This window comes from Danio aesculapii, chromosome 8 (genome assembly GCF_903798145.1).
Source record: "Danio aesculapii chromosome 8, fDanAes4.1, whole genome shotgun sequence".
NCBI classification, from domain to species: Eukaryota; Metazoa; Chordata; class Actinopteri; order Cypriniformes; family Danionidae; genus Danio; species Danio aesculapii.
The window spans coordinates 8445037-8463097 of record NC_079442.1 but is presented as its reverse complement, the minus strand read 5'-3'; the positions used below and the strand labels follow the sequence as shown (position 1 = coordinate 8463097).

General features: G+C 37.5%; 1 protein-coding gene across 2 annotated transcripts in view; it reads right to left on the bottom strand.

Moving 5' to 3' along the window:
* Positions 1–6158: 6158 nt before the first annotated feature.
* LOC130233196 (probable G-protein coupled receptor 153) overlaps positions 6159–18061 on the bottom strand; it is a 47164-nt gene continuing 35261 nt past the window's right edge. Inside the window, exons 3-6 of one of the 2 annotated variants that reach the window (XM_056463120.1) lie at positions 17716–17905; positions 15064–15093; positions 10336–10355; positions 6159–8388 (exon numbers count right to left, since the gene is read on the bottom strand). In XM_056463120.1, coding sequence (XP_056319095.1) covers positions 7618–8388; positions 10336–10355; positions 15064–15093; positions 17716–17905 — 1011 coding nt within the window. In that variant the 3' untranslated portion in view covers positions 6159–7617. Of the gene's footprint in view, positions 8389–10335; positions 10356–14424; positions 14601–15063; positions 15094–17715; positions 17906–18061 lie in introns of both variants that reach the window. The other variant, XM_056463121.1, reaches the window with a different exon arrangement.

Below are 18061 nucleotides of genomic sequence, written 5' to 3'. Positions count from 1 at the left end.
TTAAATATTATTGAAGAATATTAAAATTTGTAGCTGAACTATTAATAAATTATTTTGACATAACATTAAAGAGAGACAGAAGTTTTTTAATTAACAATTTTAACAATTGTTTAACAATTTTATCTGTTTAAACGCATAGTCTAAAGTGCATAGTACAGGTGCACTTAGGGCATGTCAAAAACAGTCGCCGTGCCCAGCGCATGATCTATTATGATTGACCCTATTCTCTTTATGAATAATTGTTGTGTTTTGGGAATAACATGCTTTAACCCAATCAAAAAATCGAGTTTTAGTCTGCATAGGCACATTTTACTAACACGCATTTTAAATAACAAAAACAAAAACTGCACCATTGACTTTAAAACCAGCTTTTAGTTGGTCAGTTGCAGTTTAGTTTTTTATTTCAGTTGTTAAAGTTTACCATCTTTTCAGACCAGCTCGTCCATTGTCGCACAAATGGGCAAATGCATTTGCTATTTTAACAACTTGGGTGAAAATGATACTTGACTGAAACTAGCAAAAAAAAAACATTTGCATCCACCTGGTGCCGCATAGGGGCTAACTACCTACATGCGCCCATGTTTTTCCCATGGTAAGCAAATGTTTCTGGGATAGTCATTATCTTTAAATAATCTTTGAAAATAGGGCTTACCATCAAGCAGTGTTTCTGCACAATGTTGTCTGAAGATTTAATTTATGCGAGTCAATTATAAGTCAATGATCATATCGTTAATTATATGAGAAAGAATTATTCTAAAAAAAGATCCCAACAAAATAATTTCTCTACATCTTTATAGCTGTGGTCACAACTGCTGTTTTACATTCAGGATTATTTTTAGAATTCGATCTTTATTGTTATCTTTATATTTATCATGTGTGGTGTGAACAGGTATTTGGTTGTGTTGGTTGGCTAGACCGTCAGTAGAAATTTAAAAATAGTCTAAATTGAAATTACCAGAAGGAGAAGTAACTGTGCTGTGTATTCTGACCATGGGACGGTTGCTCCTAACGTTATAGTCAAACAAACACAACCAGGCTGTTGATGAGATTGTAGAAAAGCTCAGTTGGTCATCAAACATTACTCCTGGGTTCCTTGCTGTCCCGCACCCCACCCTGGACAAGCTGCATAACCAGTAATATACCAATATTTTCTACCATTAATAAATGTGTCTCTGCCTTTCTGTTCATTTGACCAGCAGGGAACTAATCTTCTAATTTTTTTTCTCTCTCTACATTCTTGTCCTTTGTTACATTTTGGGTTCCTGGCACTTGTCTTTGGCTTGCTTAGTTGAGGTCAGTTGATCTGCCATACAGTAAATCCATTCCTCACTGATTTTACTATTGAAAAGAAAGTGAATAATCAGTGAGAATAAACTAACTAAGAAAAATACCAGCATGGCACTGAACTTAATGACTTAATAACGATATTAAACAATGATGAAACTTTGTACTGTACCTGATTGTATTACTGTATGTTCATCCATGTAAGCTGCTTTGGCACAATCTGCTTTGTAAATAATAAAGTGCTATAGAAATAAAGGTGATGACTTAAAGCCACCAAAGTACCATTGATCTCCAAGTCAGAGATGGTGATGATGAGTCTGTTAGTTATTGTGTTAAAGGCTACAGAAAAGTCTAGCAGAAAAAAAACAGATGACTTCGAGTTCGCTCTAACCAGCTAAAGAGTTTCAGCAACTGAATTCTCTGCACTCTCCGTGGAGTATCTGCTTATTAAGCCAGACTGGTTGTCATAGAGTGGGTTGTTCTCTGGGACAGCACTGATTCTGAGGAGCTGGTTGTAGGATGGCGGGCACAATAAACTTTGATGAGCTCATTCTCTGTAAAGGGAGAGGATATGTGTGGGAGGAGGTCTGCTGTCAGGAAGTGGTATTGAGAACTGGTTGCCACCTTAACAGGGATGTAGCTGCTGAAGAGAAGAAGTGGGAGGAGGTGGTGAAAGAAAGCGAGGAGAATCGGATGAATAGTCTCTGTGTGTCTGAGGTGCTGCTTATTAGGTTTTGGTGGCAGGATATTATGGCAGCAGAAACTTGAGGAGAAAGCGTACCTTTTTAGCAGCTTGACTTGATGGTCACAGAAATCATCTTTGAGGCAGCATAGGAAAGTGTTATGCTCATTGGTCTGGAGGATAGAAGACAAGCACTTTCTCATGGTGTCAGCAAGTATAAGAGCATTATACAGTAGCAGTGGCTTTCAATCTTGGTCCTTGCGACCCCCAGCACTGATCCTTTTACTTATCTTTCTTGTTTAACACACCTGATTTAGATATTCAGCTTGTTAGAAGAGCGATCCAAGAAGGCACAGTGAGCAGATCAATATGTTTTTAGGCTGCGTCTCAATCAGTACCCTAGCTCCAGAGGTCGTTCATCAGTAGGTCTTGTGCACAAAATCAGGCGCTTGCAAGGAGAGTGATGAGCTACAAATTGGGACACAAAGACACCATGAAAACAGCAACATTTACAAACAACAAAGGTCCACATCCCTTCCAGGAGCTCCCGGTCAGGGAGTGAGCACTGACTTGTGGTGCCATCGCAAAGAGGCTACAGTATAAGTCACTTTCCAAAACCTTTCCATTGAATGTTCCATGCTGGTGGAATGATCCTCCAATTCACACTCAGACTGCGGATTCACTGGTATCCTTTAAACGACAACTAAAAACCCGTCTCTTCCAAAAACACCTCAACCCTGGTTAATAAAACCAAATCCACATGTTGAAGCACTTTCTCTCTCCCTTTCAAAAAATAAAGCACTCCTCTAGCACTAAATTCGCTGAGCACAAACAAGTTAATTTGTTTAACCCTTGTGCGCTGTTCTAATTTACTACCCTTTTGTTATGTTCGGGATGAAAACATCCACTGAATTTTACTGCTGTAAAAATGCATCAGATAAATATTTTTATAATTTTATTTTTTTTTTTTGCATAAATCTGTTAATCAACCTCCTGATCAAAACTGCAAAATTGCTTAGAAAATTATGGGATTTTAACTCTTTAATTGATATGGTGAAAAAAAACCCACACAAAATGACGTATTTTCAATGTAAAAAGTAATTGTGGACTGGATTTTTTTCCCTTTTATCACAGTCTTGGACATGTGAACAAAAACAACACTGGCTTTGGTGCATTGTTAGATTTTCAGTTTTTCTTCCTAATTTACTGTTGGGGGCTGTTTTTGCCCCATTGACTTCCATTATAACCACATTTGATGGTGAATAAATGCACAGTCTTTGTTTTTGTTTACTCCATGTAGTTCTGAGAGCTGAGATGCATATTTTGATTTTCTCAGGCACATATATTTAAGTGTGTACAGGTCACTGTTACACACAGACACAAACTATAATTTGCTGTTATACTCCATATAAAATCCAGAAACTAAGCTTTTTTTTTTGTTTGTTTGTTTTTTTTGCACAGGCTATTCTAAAGGGTTAATTGTGCCAACTGATGATCAACAGTAAAAATTACAAATTTGACCTCTTCCCAAAAGGGAACACCACCAACAATCAAAAATGCATGATTATATAATGTCATAGTTTTGCAATAAAAAAATGTGGTTATAATGAAAGTCAATAGGGCAAATACAGCCACCAACAGTAAATTAGGGAGGAAACAAATTTAATTAAGCAATGTTGCTTCACATGTCCAAGATTTTGATAAAAGTAAAAAAAAATCCAGTCCACAATTACATTTTGTGTGTTTTTTTCCACCAAATCAGTGACATCATTTATGAATCTGGCAATTAAAGAGTTAAAATCCTTAGTAGTTTTGATCAGGATTGAGGTTGATTAATAGATTTACTTAAAACAATTATCTGATGCATTTTTTAAACAGTTTAATCCAGTGGACGTATTTATCTCGAACATATCAAAAGGGTAGTAAGAAAGTGTTTTGTTGAGTTAAAAAAAATCAAAGCATTTTCTCAAAATATGTGTTAAAATAAGGCTTGTCACCAAAAATCATTCAGCTAGCTGAAACACAGAAAAAGTTATGGCTAAATTAAGACTTAAAATCACACCAAAGTGGATGAAAACATCCTCAACAGTACATAAGGGATAACTAGTATTTCTTGTGTGTATTGCCTCTTGGTGAATTGCTGAATGCCTCTTCAATTGTAAGTTGCTTTGGACAAAAAAATGTCTGCTAAATGACTAAATGTGACAACAGAACTAATCATTTTCATATATTAATTTTACCAAGTTTTTAAAGTACATTATAGCCAAATAATTAAAATTTTCATTTAGGCTAGCAGCAACATGTCACCTATTAAACATTTATAAATGTTTACTAGATTGTTCCTATCTAACTATGTCGGTTCATGTTAAAAATAAATAAGTAATGGATTCTTTTTAGAAAAACATCTCTCGGATGATCACATGATTCATATTTTGTGGTTCCGAATTTCCGTTAAACGTGCATTGTGGGACTTTTTTAGGGAGCCAACATTTACCTGCACTGCATGGGAGAATTTTGCAATTCAGACACCACTTAAAATGGCTGACTACTCAACAAGGGTGCTGATTGGGACGCACCCCCAGTGTTCACTGCTCACAGGAAATTGTCTGAACTTGAAGTTTACTTCATTTAAAAAATTAAAAGATTTGCGTAAGATTAAGCCAGGACAGGATTATTGCTTCCAGATGGATTGGTCACCATAGATTTTCATTTTAAGTATATGGTCACTGTTAAATTCCACAGTATTTTTTCTCTACTATGGAAGTCAATGTTAACATCAACTGTTCTGATAATATATTTTATTTTCTATGGCCATCCACCCAAAGCACTTCACAATCATTAGGGGGATCTCTCCACACCACCATCAGCGTGCAGCATCCGCTTGCATGATGCGGCAGCAGTCATAGGATAATAGCCCCAGTGCGCTCACTACGCACCAGCTATGGAATGATAGAGCCAATTCGGTGGATGGGTATGATTGGGAGGCCATGATTGGTAAGGCCTGAATTGTGAACTACATTTTGGTACAGAGTTATACAGACGAATTCATATTCAACAAATTATCTGATCTGTTTTTAACCTCAGAAGTTTTAAAACTTCATTTATCACATTTTTAACCCTTTATAGGACACTCATGGGAAAAACAAATGTGATTGCAAGTCAATTTAATTTTTATGACTTAAAAATTATTATTATATTGTAATCAATGTTAATTAAGTTACCATATATAGTTCTTCACCCAAGGAATAATAAGAGCTTGATTAAAACTGAATAAGTCCGGTTGTATTATTCATATTCATAATGATGAACAATACTGATTCTTTAATAGAGATCATGTCAGCCATACACGGCCTGACTAAATTCTTTTAGCCTATCCAAGTTTTAGGAACAACATATAATAACTTGACTTCTAGTTGATCATTTGGTATCACAAGTGGCTCATATGAAAGGCAAAGGCCTCTAGATTACACTTATTTTACCCAAATAAAATATGATCATGCCTTGATTTTAATTATTTAATTAGGACTGTAAGGTCTGGCTTAGACTAAAGTCTTGTCACTTAACAGAAATAATGTACAGTGTAGAATATAAAGTCATGGTGCAGTGGAAAAAGAATTAATATTGTTTATGACTTCCATGAGCTTGGAGGACTGCATCCATTCATCTGACTCAAATCACTTATTAATAAAGTCATCTGGAATGACAAAGAAAGCGTTCTTGCAGGACTCCCAGAGTTCATCAAGATTCTTTGGATTCACCTTCAATGCCTCCTCGATCTTACTCCAGACATGCTCATTAATGTTCATGTCCTTCACCAAACTTGACTGATTGCTGTGAGAATCTTGGGTCCATGTGAGTTCCAATAGATCTTCTGCAGTATTTGTGATGATAGGAATGCAGTTCAACAGATGATTGATCGGAAAAATCTACCCTCTGCCACATTTCTAAAAGATCAACTAGAAGTCAAGTTATTATCTGTTGGTCTTACAACTGAGTTCAATGACAAGACCTTTTTCAGGCAGTGTAAAGTTAAACTCATATTTATGTGTCAAAGTGGCTTATTTAGTTTCAGTGCTACATATTATTCTAGGTTGTGAAATGTCATATATATAAAACAAGGCTTAGGCCATTTCAAGATGATTTTAGTCAATGTAGATATTCCATCAGATAGAAACCTTTTCACATTCAGTTTAATACCATCCCAATTATGATAAAATATGATTCTGTCTTCAAAAGCCAATGAATTTAAGGAAACAACATTTTTTTACAGTCACCCAGAGTATAGGAGGAGGAAGACTCATTGATGGTCCTTTTGTATGTATATTAGATTATGAGGGCAATCTGCAGGCTCCCACATGAAATTTAAAGAATGTTCTTGGGGATCCTAACAAAGCTGCCTAATATCAAGCACCATTTTATATTTCAACACCAATATCTGGCTGTATAAAATGTATAAAAGTGCATGTTGGCAGTAAACAGATATTTTATATATATATTGATTAAAAATCTTGGGGTAAAATGTGTGGAAAATGCGGTCATACACAACATAACATACTACATCAAATATCCAATTCTAATTGAGTGGTTATGCCTCCCCCATCAAATAAAATTACACCAGCTTTCAAAAAGATCCTTTCCTCCACACGACAAAAAGATGATGTCACTTATTTTGTAATAAAATAAAAAAGTGCATGTTGCCTGCAGGCTGTGGGTGCTTTTAAATAGTGTCATATCAAACTGTTTTACGGGCTACCAGACAAATAAGACTGTAATCATGAGAATAACAATGCATCAGATATACATTTTCAATCATCACAAAGCACTTAACACAAACTCATTTAAAAACATATCTGTGAAATGAAACATTTTTTTTGCCTTTTGGCAATCACGTCTGGATTACAAAGAGAACCTTGTGCTTTAAAAATATGGATTTAAACAATATAACAAATATCTCTTTTGTTTACTTGAAAAGAAACATGCCACACCATCAGAAACAACAAAAACACAGTTAAAGAGTTAGCTAAAAAGCTCTGTGAGCTGAAGTGTTGAAAAGAAACTCTAAGTAAACAGTTCCACTGCCAAGTTGACCTTTGAGGTTTCATTAAACGGAGAGAATAAAATGATTCAGATATCTGTTTACTGAAATATCAATTCTCCCACAAACAAAAAAAGTGCTATTTCACTACAGAGTCATCTGGATCATCATTTCCTGCTGGGCACAAGTCTTTGGATGACTCCGTTCCCCTATATATGTATGAGAGAAGGGCAATTTGGGCTAAATTGTAATATATATATAACCATGAATGTAGGAAATATAAAAAATACTTGAGAAATATTTTAACTTCTAGTGGTACTTTGGTTAAAAAATGAATACAATTTAATTAATTAAAACAATTATATATATGATATCTCACATTACATAAGTGCTGACTTCAAGACACTTACCTGCCACTCGGCTTGACCTCCAATCCCAAAATCTAGCCTTGCATCAGTAACACACAACAAGGCAATAAAGATATCCCAATCCCAAAACCACATCTCAAAACGGCCAATTCCTAGATTACAAAACATTCCACATAGTCAAAGCTGTAATACTAATAAACATATCAGGGACTATTTTAAAATACTCCAAAAAAAACAACAACTGTTCCTTAGTGTGTGGATCCGATAGATTCCGAGTGAAAAGTGATATAGCCAGACGATGCAGATTGTGAGCTTATAAAACTATTTGTGCTTCCTTTGCTTTCACCTTTTGACAGGTGTTTGTGGTCCACCCAAGATGCGTTTACCTGTCCTGTCCTAATACTTGGAGAAGATTGATCCCCAGTCCGTGCACCCAATGGAACCAGCTCTGGTGCATTCTTAGCATCATGCCTGCGTTCAAGGCATCCCTTAACACCAGAAGCTTCGCCGGCTGCACTGCCATCTTTGGCCTTCCTCTGCGTATCCTGAGGGATCTCAGATATCATGGCTCCTGAGCAGCGTCTCAACACTTGAGGTTCGCGCTCAAAGTGTGTTAGTGGGAAGTGTGGCAACAAGACGATGTGCTGCTGGAATGACTCTGGGATCAGAGAGATGGCAGAAGCTCGCCGCGGGCTCCTCATTGGACTGGCCAATGGTGTCTCGTCGATGAAATTAATCACTTCATCGCGGCTAAAACACTTGAAATTGTCCTCATAACGCTCGACTCGGGGAATCTGCTTGAGCGAATGCATGTCCTCGGATCGCCTCCTCTTGCGGTGCGGGTGGTTCTCCTCGCGGTAGGAGGCCGGGCTGCTCCGACGCCTCTCGTGGCGCGGCGAGTTGTATTGCGGGATGCCGATGATGTCCTCTGTGGAGCCCCAGCGATGCAGGTAGGACGGGATCTGACCGGTGGTCCACATGTCGGTTTCGTCGTGGGAGTATCTTCTTGTAGGGGGCACCTGGAGTAAAACACACACAAATGAACCAGCACTTTATAATAGCTAACGTCTGCTCATTTGTGCTTCCGGCTCAATATAAGAAAATTGCACATGTTCTCTCTATGTCTTTGCGTCTCTTTTGGAATCTATGATGGCACAACAGGTTTGCTTTCACTTTAAAGTACTAATATTCATACAGGTTTTCAAATATTTTTAAAGGGATATTTAAATGTTTTAAACATTAAATTAAACCACCAAGACATTTTGTGTTTAAAAGATGTCTAATAGACGTCTAAATATAGACCTCTTAGTTATAACAAGCCTACATTTGGGATAGATGACAAAAAATGTTGTCATCTTTTAAACCAGTGTTTCCCAACCCTGTTCCTGAAGGCACACCAACAGTACACATTTTCACCCTCTCCCTAATCAAACACACCTGAATCAACTCAGCAGAACATTAGAAGAGACTGCAAAACCTTAAATCATGGGTCACCAAACTTGTTCCTGGAGGGCCGGTGCCCTACAGATTTTAGCTCCAACTCTAATCAAACACACCTGAACAAGCTAATCAAGGTCTTACAAGGTATACTTGAAACATCCAGGTAGGTGTTTTAAGGCAAGTTGGAGCTAAACTCTGCAGGGACACCAGCCCTCCAGGACAGAGATTGGTGACCCCTGCCTTAAATGAATGGGTCAGATAAGGGAGACATCCAAAATATGTAAACTACCTGACAAAAGTCTTGTCGTCGATCCCAGTTGTAAGAGCAACAAATAATAACTTGACTTCTAGTTGATCATTTGGAAAAGTGGCAGGTCATTTTTTCAGATGAATCATCTGTTGAACTGCATCCTAATCATCTTAAATACTGCAGAATACCTATTGGAACCCACATGGACCTAAAACCCACAGAATCAGTCAAATTCGGTGAAAGAAAAATCATGGTTTGGGGTTACATTCAGTATGGGGGTATGCGAGAGATCTGCAGAGTGAATTGCAACATCAACAGCCTGAGGTATCAAGACAATTGTGCTGCCCATTCACAGGAGAGGGCAAATTCTTCACCAGGATAGCGCTCCTTCTCATACTCCAGCCTCTACATCAAAGTTCCTGAAAGCATAGAAGGTCAAGGTGCTCCAGGATTGGCCAGCCCAGTCACCAAACATGAACATTATTGAGCATGTCTGGGGTAAGATGAAGGAGGAGGCATTGAAGATGAATCCAAAGATTCTTGATGAACTCTGGGAGTCCTGCAAGAACGCTTTCTTTGTCATCCCAGATGACTTTATTAATAAGTGATTTGAGTCATTGCAGAGATGTATGAATGCAGTTCTTCAAGCTCATGGCAGTCATGCACAATATTAATTTTTTTCCACTGCACCATGACTTTATATTCTATACTGTACATTATTTCTGTTAAGTGACAAGACTTTTGTCTAAGCAAAGTCAGACCTTACTGTCCTAATTAAATTATTAAAAATTAAGGCATGATCATATTTTATTTTGGTAAAATAAGCGTAATCTAGAGGCCTTTTCATATAAGCCACTTCTTATTCCAAATGATCAACTAAAAGTCAAGATATTATTTGTTGTTCCTAAAACTTGGATAGGCGACAAGACATTTGTCAGGTAGTGTACTGTTGGTGTGCCTCCAGGAAGAGGGTTGGGAAACACTGTATTAGACAAATTAGACAGATTGCACATGTCAGGAATTGTGTTGTTTCAACTCTTTTTAAACAAGTAGTTTGAACAAACAGCAGTGCGTTTATTTGCTGACTAGTCCATGTTTTAGAATATTGTTAGACGTCTATAATAAACCTAAATGTTCTCCTTTTAGCCAAGACGTTTATTTTTGAACGTCTATTTGACATCTATTAAACACAAAAAAGGCTTGCTGGGATGTTAATTGTTATTATTTATTTGTTTTGTTTGGTTTACAATCACTCATTCTACAAACAGATACTCACATTCCACATTGTTCTGAGAACTACACAGGAAAGACATAAAATTAGTTTTTAGTATTTGAAAGAGCTTTAAATACACTATCCAAAGCATACAGCACAAGCCTAGCACGGAAGCGACTGTATTGATAAATGCAGGAATGAGCCAGCAGTTTACAAGGAAGCCCTATGCATTATGAGGTCTGATTGAGGCCAGTAGAGGGAAGCAAAGCATCATTAAAGCAATGGCATTCAGTGTTTCTTTTTTCTTGCGATAGCTCAGTGGTTAGATTTTCTTAAACAACAATGCTGATGATGTCATCTATTTAGTCAATTATCAACATATTCACAAGCTTAATTACATATTAGAAAATATTTATGTTCTGACATTTTAAAATATTATTAATAATAAAATAATTATTAGTCCTTCTGTGAAATTTTGATTCTTCTTCAAAGATAGATGATCTGTTCAACACATTTTTAAATTTAATAGTTTTATTAAGAATTTTTTAACAACTAATTTCATTTGTCTTGCCATGATCATAGTTATTCTGCAAGAGATTTATATATTTAGCTTGCTGTGTATAAATGCTTAACTAGGCAATTAGATTAACTAGGTTGGGTTAATTCAGCAAGGAAAAAATAGTGGGCTTAAACATATTTAAAAACTGATTTTATTTCAGCCAAACTAAAAGGAATACCTTCTACAGAAGAAAAAAAAGGAAATACTGAAAATTTCCTTGCACTGTCACTTCAGAAATAAAAAGAATTGAAATTTCACAGGAGGGCTAATCATTTCGCCTTCAACTGTATATCTATTTTATAAAAGCTTGTTGTTTTATTTGTAATATGCTGCCTATTGATGAAACATTATAGTTGTTTAGCAGCGTTAAATATTTTTGTTTAGGAGCATTTATTATTCCGAATGGCTTGACAGCAAAGCTTGTACTTAGCAGCTTGTACTTCCCAATGATGTTCTAATACTCAATGAGGATGATGCAAAACACTGGTGAAATTGAAAAAGAACACTGATCATTATTCTGCAGTCCAAGACTGTATCTGAAATCACCCCTTACACGCCATACAAATTGTGCACTATTTGAGGGAGAAGCCATTTGTTGTAGTGTCCGAAACCATAGTGGATTTTCAGAAGTGTACTCAACCAATCTCACAATGCACCACAATAAATATCCATGATGCACTGTGAGTGTTCATGTGAAGAATTATTTCCTGCATCTGTCCACAAAATGGCATCCAATGTAGATGTAGCGGAGGCCAGCTAGTGAAGTGCTTGTTAGAGAAACTGACTTCCATGCACAAAATCGCGGGTTCGATCCCAGCTCAGACCTGGTTGGATGCAGTAGGACTGGTGCATTACATGTGGGGGCTTGTCCGGGATGGGAGTGAGGTTTAAGGGGGTGAGTGTAACAGAAGCCAGCCAGTTAAGTGCTGTGCAGGTAAATCTTACTCCTCTGACATCTAAAGGTGCTCTAGCAACAGACGCTAGAGGCCATGGTCCATAGCCTCTTTGTTAAAGCAACCGATTCCCATGCGGAGAGTAACCAGTTCGATCCCTGCTTAGAGCGGGTTGAGTGGTGTAGGACCGACAGGGTTACATTGTTGCTGTGACCCGGATGGGAGTGAGGTTAAGGGGTGAGAGTGTAGCGGAGGCCAGCTAGTGAAGTGCTGTGCCGGTAAACCTCACTCCTCTGACCTCTAAAGGTGCTCTAGCGACAGACGCTAGAGGCAATGGTCTTTAGCCCCCTTGTTAGAGCAACATACTCCCATGCGGAGAGTTGCAGATTCGATCCCAGCTCGGAGCAGGTTGGGTGGTGTAGGACCGCCAGGGTTACACAGAATTCAAATTCGGACACCTAACAGAAATCAAATACTAAGTAATAACTAAGTCTTAAATAACTCTAACAGTGTCTGACCAAGACATTTAAAATCTAATCCGTCGGAAAGATTTAACAAACAGCAAAGCTTGTTGCTTGTTGCATTCACTCCTTCAAGAGGACTATATTAGACATGAACACTGGTATTTTTCAAACCACAGTTTTTTTTTTCTATGCAGTTTCATTGTTTGTTCGGCCATTTCCAGTCTGGTTTCCAGCCATTTCCAGCTTGGTCTTAGCTGGTTAGGCTGGAAAATGACCAGCTAAATCCAGCTTGACCAGCCTGGTTCAAGCTAGACATAGTTGGTTTTGGCTGGCTATGCTGGTCAAGCTGGTTTTAGTTGGTCATCCCCCAGCCTAACCAGCTAAGACCAGGCTGGAAATGGCTGGAAACCAGCTTGATATAGCCAAAACTTCTCTAAAACCAGGCTGGTCCACCAGCTAAAACTAGCCAACCAGCCTAAGCTGGTTTAAGCAGTTTTTTTCGGCAGGGAGGGTAAAGATTTTCTGAAACTCCGGGTACAGTGTGATTGTGTGGACAATACAACTGGAGTTTTCGCTCATCAGCATTTTCTCCTTTCTGATTGGCCAACACGGCTGGGTTGACAAGAAACATGGAAGATGCAAATGAGACAAATTCTGCACATTTGCGCTAAACACATCCCATATTCTACGCCATTCACACAGCGAGATGGTAATTCACCTCTGTTCTCATGTTTGCATTGACTTGTATGCAATTTATTGGCAAAAATACTTCATTTATTCATTCGTTTTCCTTCAGCTTAGTCTCTTATTTATCAGGGGTCGCCATAGTGAAATGAATGTTTATGTTTTATGTAGCGGATGCCCTTTCAGCCACAACGCAGTACTGGCAAATACCCATACACTCTAGCATTCACATACTACGGCCAATTTTGTTTACCCAACTCTCCTATAGCGCATGTCTTTGGACTGTGGGAAAAACCGGAGCACCCAAAGGAAACCCATGTGAATACGGGGAGAACATGAAAACTCCATAGAGAAATGTCAACTGGTCCATCCGGAAGTCGAACTAGCGACCTTGCTGTGAGGTGACAGTAAAATTTGAAAGTGGAATTATCTCCGCATGTTGGTTTCGTGTGCGCTTATCATGCATCACGGTGTTTTCATAAGCATAAAAAAAAGCAAAAACTCATGTACGAATGGACATGGCCTTAGTGGACTAATTTAGCAAATAGTCAATAGAATTATAGGGGTTGATTTTGGATACACTTTGATGTATTTTAAACATTGTTTTCTAGTTCTAATCAATAAGCATCAGTGTTTTTTGCCAAGTGTCTTTGAAACAGTTCTAACAAACACAACGTTAATGGCAGTTCTATAAACTTTGAAGAGAATTTCAAATGTTGATTCGTGCAATGTACAGTATGTAGCAGTAAATCAGCAATGGGAAGCAGTCAAGCACTGCCGACTCTCTAACAGAGCTTTGGGAAGTGTTTGGCATACAAGTTTATGACATATTCTCCACATTTAACCTCCAAGTCCAAGTTTTCATTCCAGTTAATCATTGGTTATTTATATAGAGAGAAAAATGGATGACAGGTGAAATTGATAATAATCAAGTCCAATGAATGTTACATGTGGAGGTTACATGTGAGTGTTAATGGGCAATTTGAATGGTTAAAAGTTTGAAGTGAAAGCATTGCACAGCTGTACATTTTACTGCGATTAATAATATGAATTCTATTCAAAATTTGGATGTCATGAAAGCATGAACTTCCACACAGATCACATATCAGCTGTGCCTCTACAACTCATAATCAATAAAATCAGTGTCTCCTTCATACAATTTTATGTCACGTTAGTCAGACATTCTGAGCATGTTTTGTTTATTCATTTATTTATATTTTGCGATGACTTCAAGCTTTTAACTTTAAAGTATAAACTAAAAAAAGGCATCAGTGGCAGTCGTCACATGAGCCCTGCAACAGTAAGCCTACATTCAAAAAATACCACTTGGGTGAAGAAAAATATGTGTTAGATCACATTTTCTCACACACAACAAGAGTTCTCCAATTTCAGTTTGACCTTTGAAAAAGTCTTCAACAGGAATGCAAAAGGATTCCAGTACAAGTGTTTAGTGACTACAAAGGTCGAGGGCCATTGCATGCACATTAGTTTTGATTTGTTCAAAATAAAGTCAAATATATAAATTTAAAAAACAAAATCAATGGAAATATACCTGCAAATAGTGCATTTTATCTTCCTGAAGCTCCCTCAATGGATAGCCCCCCCTTTCTAAGGTTGAGAATTCGTACTTGGCAATACGCTCTACCGTCATGATATCACCAGCGGAGCTATAGTCAAACGGTCTGTCAAATATTAAGTCCGGATGAATGCCTCCATCCTGGCTGTTTTCTGCAAACGCAGAAAGCATATATATCAGGATTAAAGATCAATGTGCTCAGAATACACAGACAGACAGACAGACAGACGAATAGGTAGGAGAAACAAATTCCCTTTTATACATTTATTTTATTGGGGTTCGCATTGAAATTAGAGGATGTCTTCAAATGGAATCACATAATAGTCTTGTACTGATAATCAGGACTGACTGTTGCCGTTTACTTCTTGGGAAGTGCTATAGAATGCAATTGATCGAAATTCCCTTATGATTCGATTTGGGGATGGGAAAAAATCTCTGTAAGGGGTGTAGCGATATCTTTAGATCATTAAAAACAGTTGTAGGGCAATGTGAAATGCTGATCTTAAGGCAAAATGGGGGAGACAGCGGGATGACAGATGAGATCAGCTGTTAGCACAGGCAGCTTAGCATGCATTTGAGAGAGACACAAGTACAAGAAGCAACCCTTATACATACAACTGAGCTGTGTTACACAAGGCAAACCGTCTGGAAAGAAGCAGAGCACTTGTAAAATTAAGATCACAATAATCCATCTCTTGTACATATTCCTTATGCAAATGGTGCCGAATAGCAGGAAGGGTAATGAAATACTGCTAATGGCAATGTTAAACACTTAACACCTACATTCATCAGTACATTCGGACAGCCTCTGGTTTTTTAATAGTATGTGGTTGATCATAATCATCATGTGACCTAAAGGAAATCTATTTTTAATACTATTTTTATATGTTGGAACATCTTTGAATACGCATTTATATAAGCAAAGTTGGAACCAAAACACCATTTAGCTTCTCTTAGAGAATTTTTGTCATGATTGTGAACAATACAGTAACAATACAGTAAATACGACAATGCAGACTGATTGTGAAAACGTACCCCCGTATAAGTTTCTGGAGAGCGCGAATTATGTAGCCACAGCTATACTATGATGTGGCCGATGGCTTCTGGTTCTTTTCGCGCTACCAGCTGATGACTTACCTCCATGTGGACTGCTTCTTCGCTATTACCAGTTTGCCCAGTGGCTCGCCATGTGTGTTGATAGACTTTAGCGGTTTCCGAACGATTCCGGCTGCGAGGGATTTTCTTTTTCTGGATTAATTTTGAAAACACTGTTGGTTGGGTTTAGGGAAGGGGTGGGGGGTGTTTCAATCAGTTTTTATTTTTTGAAAACACTATTGGTTGGGTTTAGGGAAGGGGTGGGTGGGTCAATCAGTGCTTTTGAAAACACTTTTGGTTGGGTTTAGGGAAGGGTGGTGGGTGGAAGGATTGGTCGGTCAGTCAACGGCTTCTGGTGGTTTTACGTGAGAACAGCAAGCACGAATGGAAATTCAAAATCTGAAAAAGCGTACCCAGCTGCCTCAGGTGAATTCGCAAAAACCAAAACTGCAAACCCCCCCCCCCCCCCCAAAATGTAGCTCCTGGGACGTATTTGGCACTCTCCAGAAATGTATATAGGGGTATGTTTCAATAATAAGCCTAGGAATATTGGTAGAGCAAATTAACATCAGAACTCTTTGAAAGGGTTCTTTCTGTCACTTTGTTTTATTTATTTATTAATTTACTTTTGATTACAGGAGTAAAAGACACAAATCTACAAGTTTTACTGTAGTAACAGTGCCTATATATTCAACATAGACTTATTCTGAAAACATAGCCCTATAAACATTTCTGGAGATCGGGAATTATGTAGTCAGAAGTACATAAGGCTGCATTTAGTCTTAAAACGAACGCTACGAGGCAGTAAGACGCCGTTCCTTTTCTCGCTTACAAGCTGACTGTTACAGACGGCTTTTTTTGTTTTTACCAGTTTGTTCTGTAGCTCGACATATATGTTGGCGGACTTGAGATGCAGAGCAGAGTTGACCGCAACAACGGGGTTCGAGTCCAGTGAAGAACTGTTCCAAAAAACAGGTAAGACAAAAACAAACGCTAAAAAATTAAATAAATAAGTAAATAACCAGGTGAGAATTTGGTAAAATCTGAAAACGTGGTAAAAATCAGTGGGCTTTTCTTTTTCTGGATTTCTTTTTAAAACACTGCAGTTGGGTTTAGGGAAGGTGGTGGGCAAGGCAATCAGTGCTTTTTAAACCACTATTGGTTGGTTTTAGTGTACACAGCAGCCTCTTGTGGATTCACAAAAACAAAAACAGCAAAAAAAAAAGCTCCTGGGATGTATTTTGCTCTCTCCAGAAATGTATATAGGGATACATAATCAGAATGAGCCTGGGTTGCATATGTTGTATAGGCAAACGCAAATGTGAAAGTAGTGGTGACACATCATGAAAAAGTTGCATCAGTGAAACAACGGTGCTGAAATTTTGTATGTACTCCCCCTTTTTACTTAATTATTTTAATATACTGTATAGCAGCTAACCAAATACAGCAGCCTAGGCTTGAATACAGTTATTCTCATTGTAAAGGAACATATTCCAGTAATGTCAGCTAAAACTTATGAAAAGGTTTTTGTTGAAATGTAGGTCACATGATAAATCTAATGACGGAAATCATCGTTTGTTGACCAAACAACCCCCCCCTCAACCCCCCGCCCCAAAATATAACAGAAAGAATACAAATAACAATAATAACGATAAATCAATAAAAAATAAATAATTGTAAAATTATTATATATAAAAATATTTTATTATATAAAAAATATATATAAACAATAATAGTCAAATAAAAATGAAGTATGAAACTTCCTTTACCTCTTTTCTCCACATCCTTTTAACATTAAACTGTGTTTGAATAATTAATAACATATTACATATTTCACTACTTAAATTTTTTTTAATATATTTATTTATTTTGCATATATAATATGCAACTTTAAAATGATATCAGTATGCATGTGACAGCAGGACGATAATTACTAAACTACACTGACTATTTAAAATAATTTTTTTATTTTTCATACAGTGCATGTTTTAAATTACTACATTTACAAGCGTTTGAGTTTAGTTGCCTTTTTCCAATTACTAAAATGTAGAAAACTATATTTTTATACTTTTTATTATCTTGTTATGCAAAAAAATAAATTAAATAAACAATGATTTAACATATAAGCATTATAATTTTTAACACAGCATTGATGTCTTGGGTGGTCCTTACCTTCATCCACTTCATCGTTGGACATGATGGCCACACATTTCTCCCAGACCATCTTGACGTCTGCCCTGTAACGGTCACAGGCCCACAGGAACATGGGGAGGAGGATGGACTGTGCTATGGAGCACCACAGCACACACAGGACCATCCAGCTGTAGGAGCGGTCAAATTTCAGGCTGGCAAAGCTCACCACCTACAATCAAGCACCGCGGTTATGTACGGAAGTGGTAAAAGCAAAGTAAAATGGCCACACAAATGGTTACTTTTTAAATGTATGCATCAATTTACCACAGCAGTGATACACATCACCAAATATTATGATGCTCATCACTAAACCAACTGGTGTAAA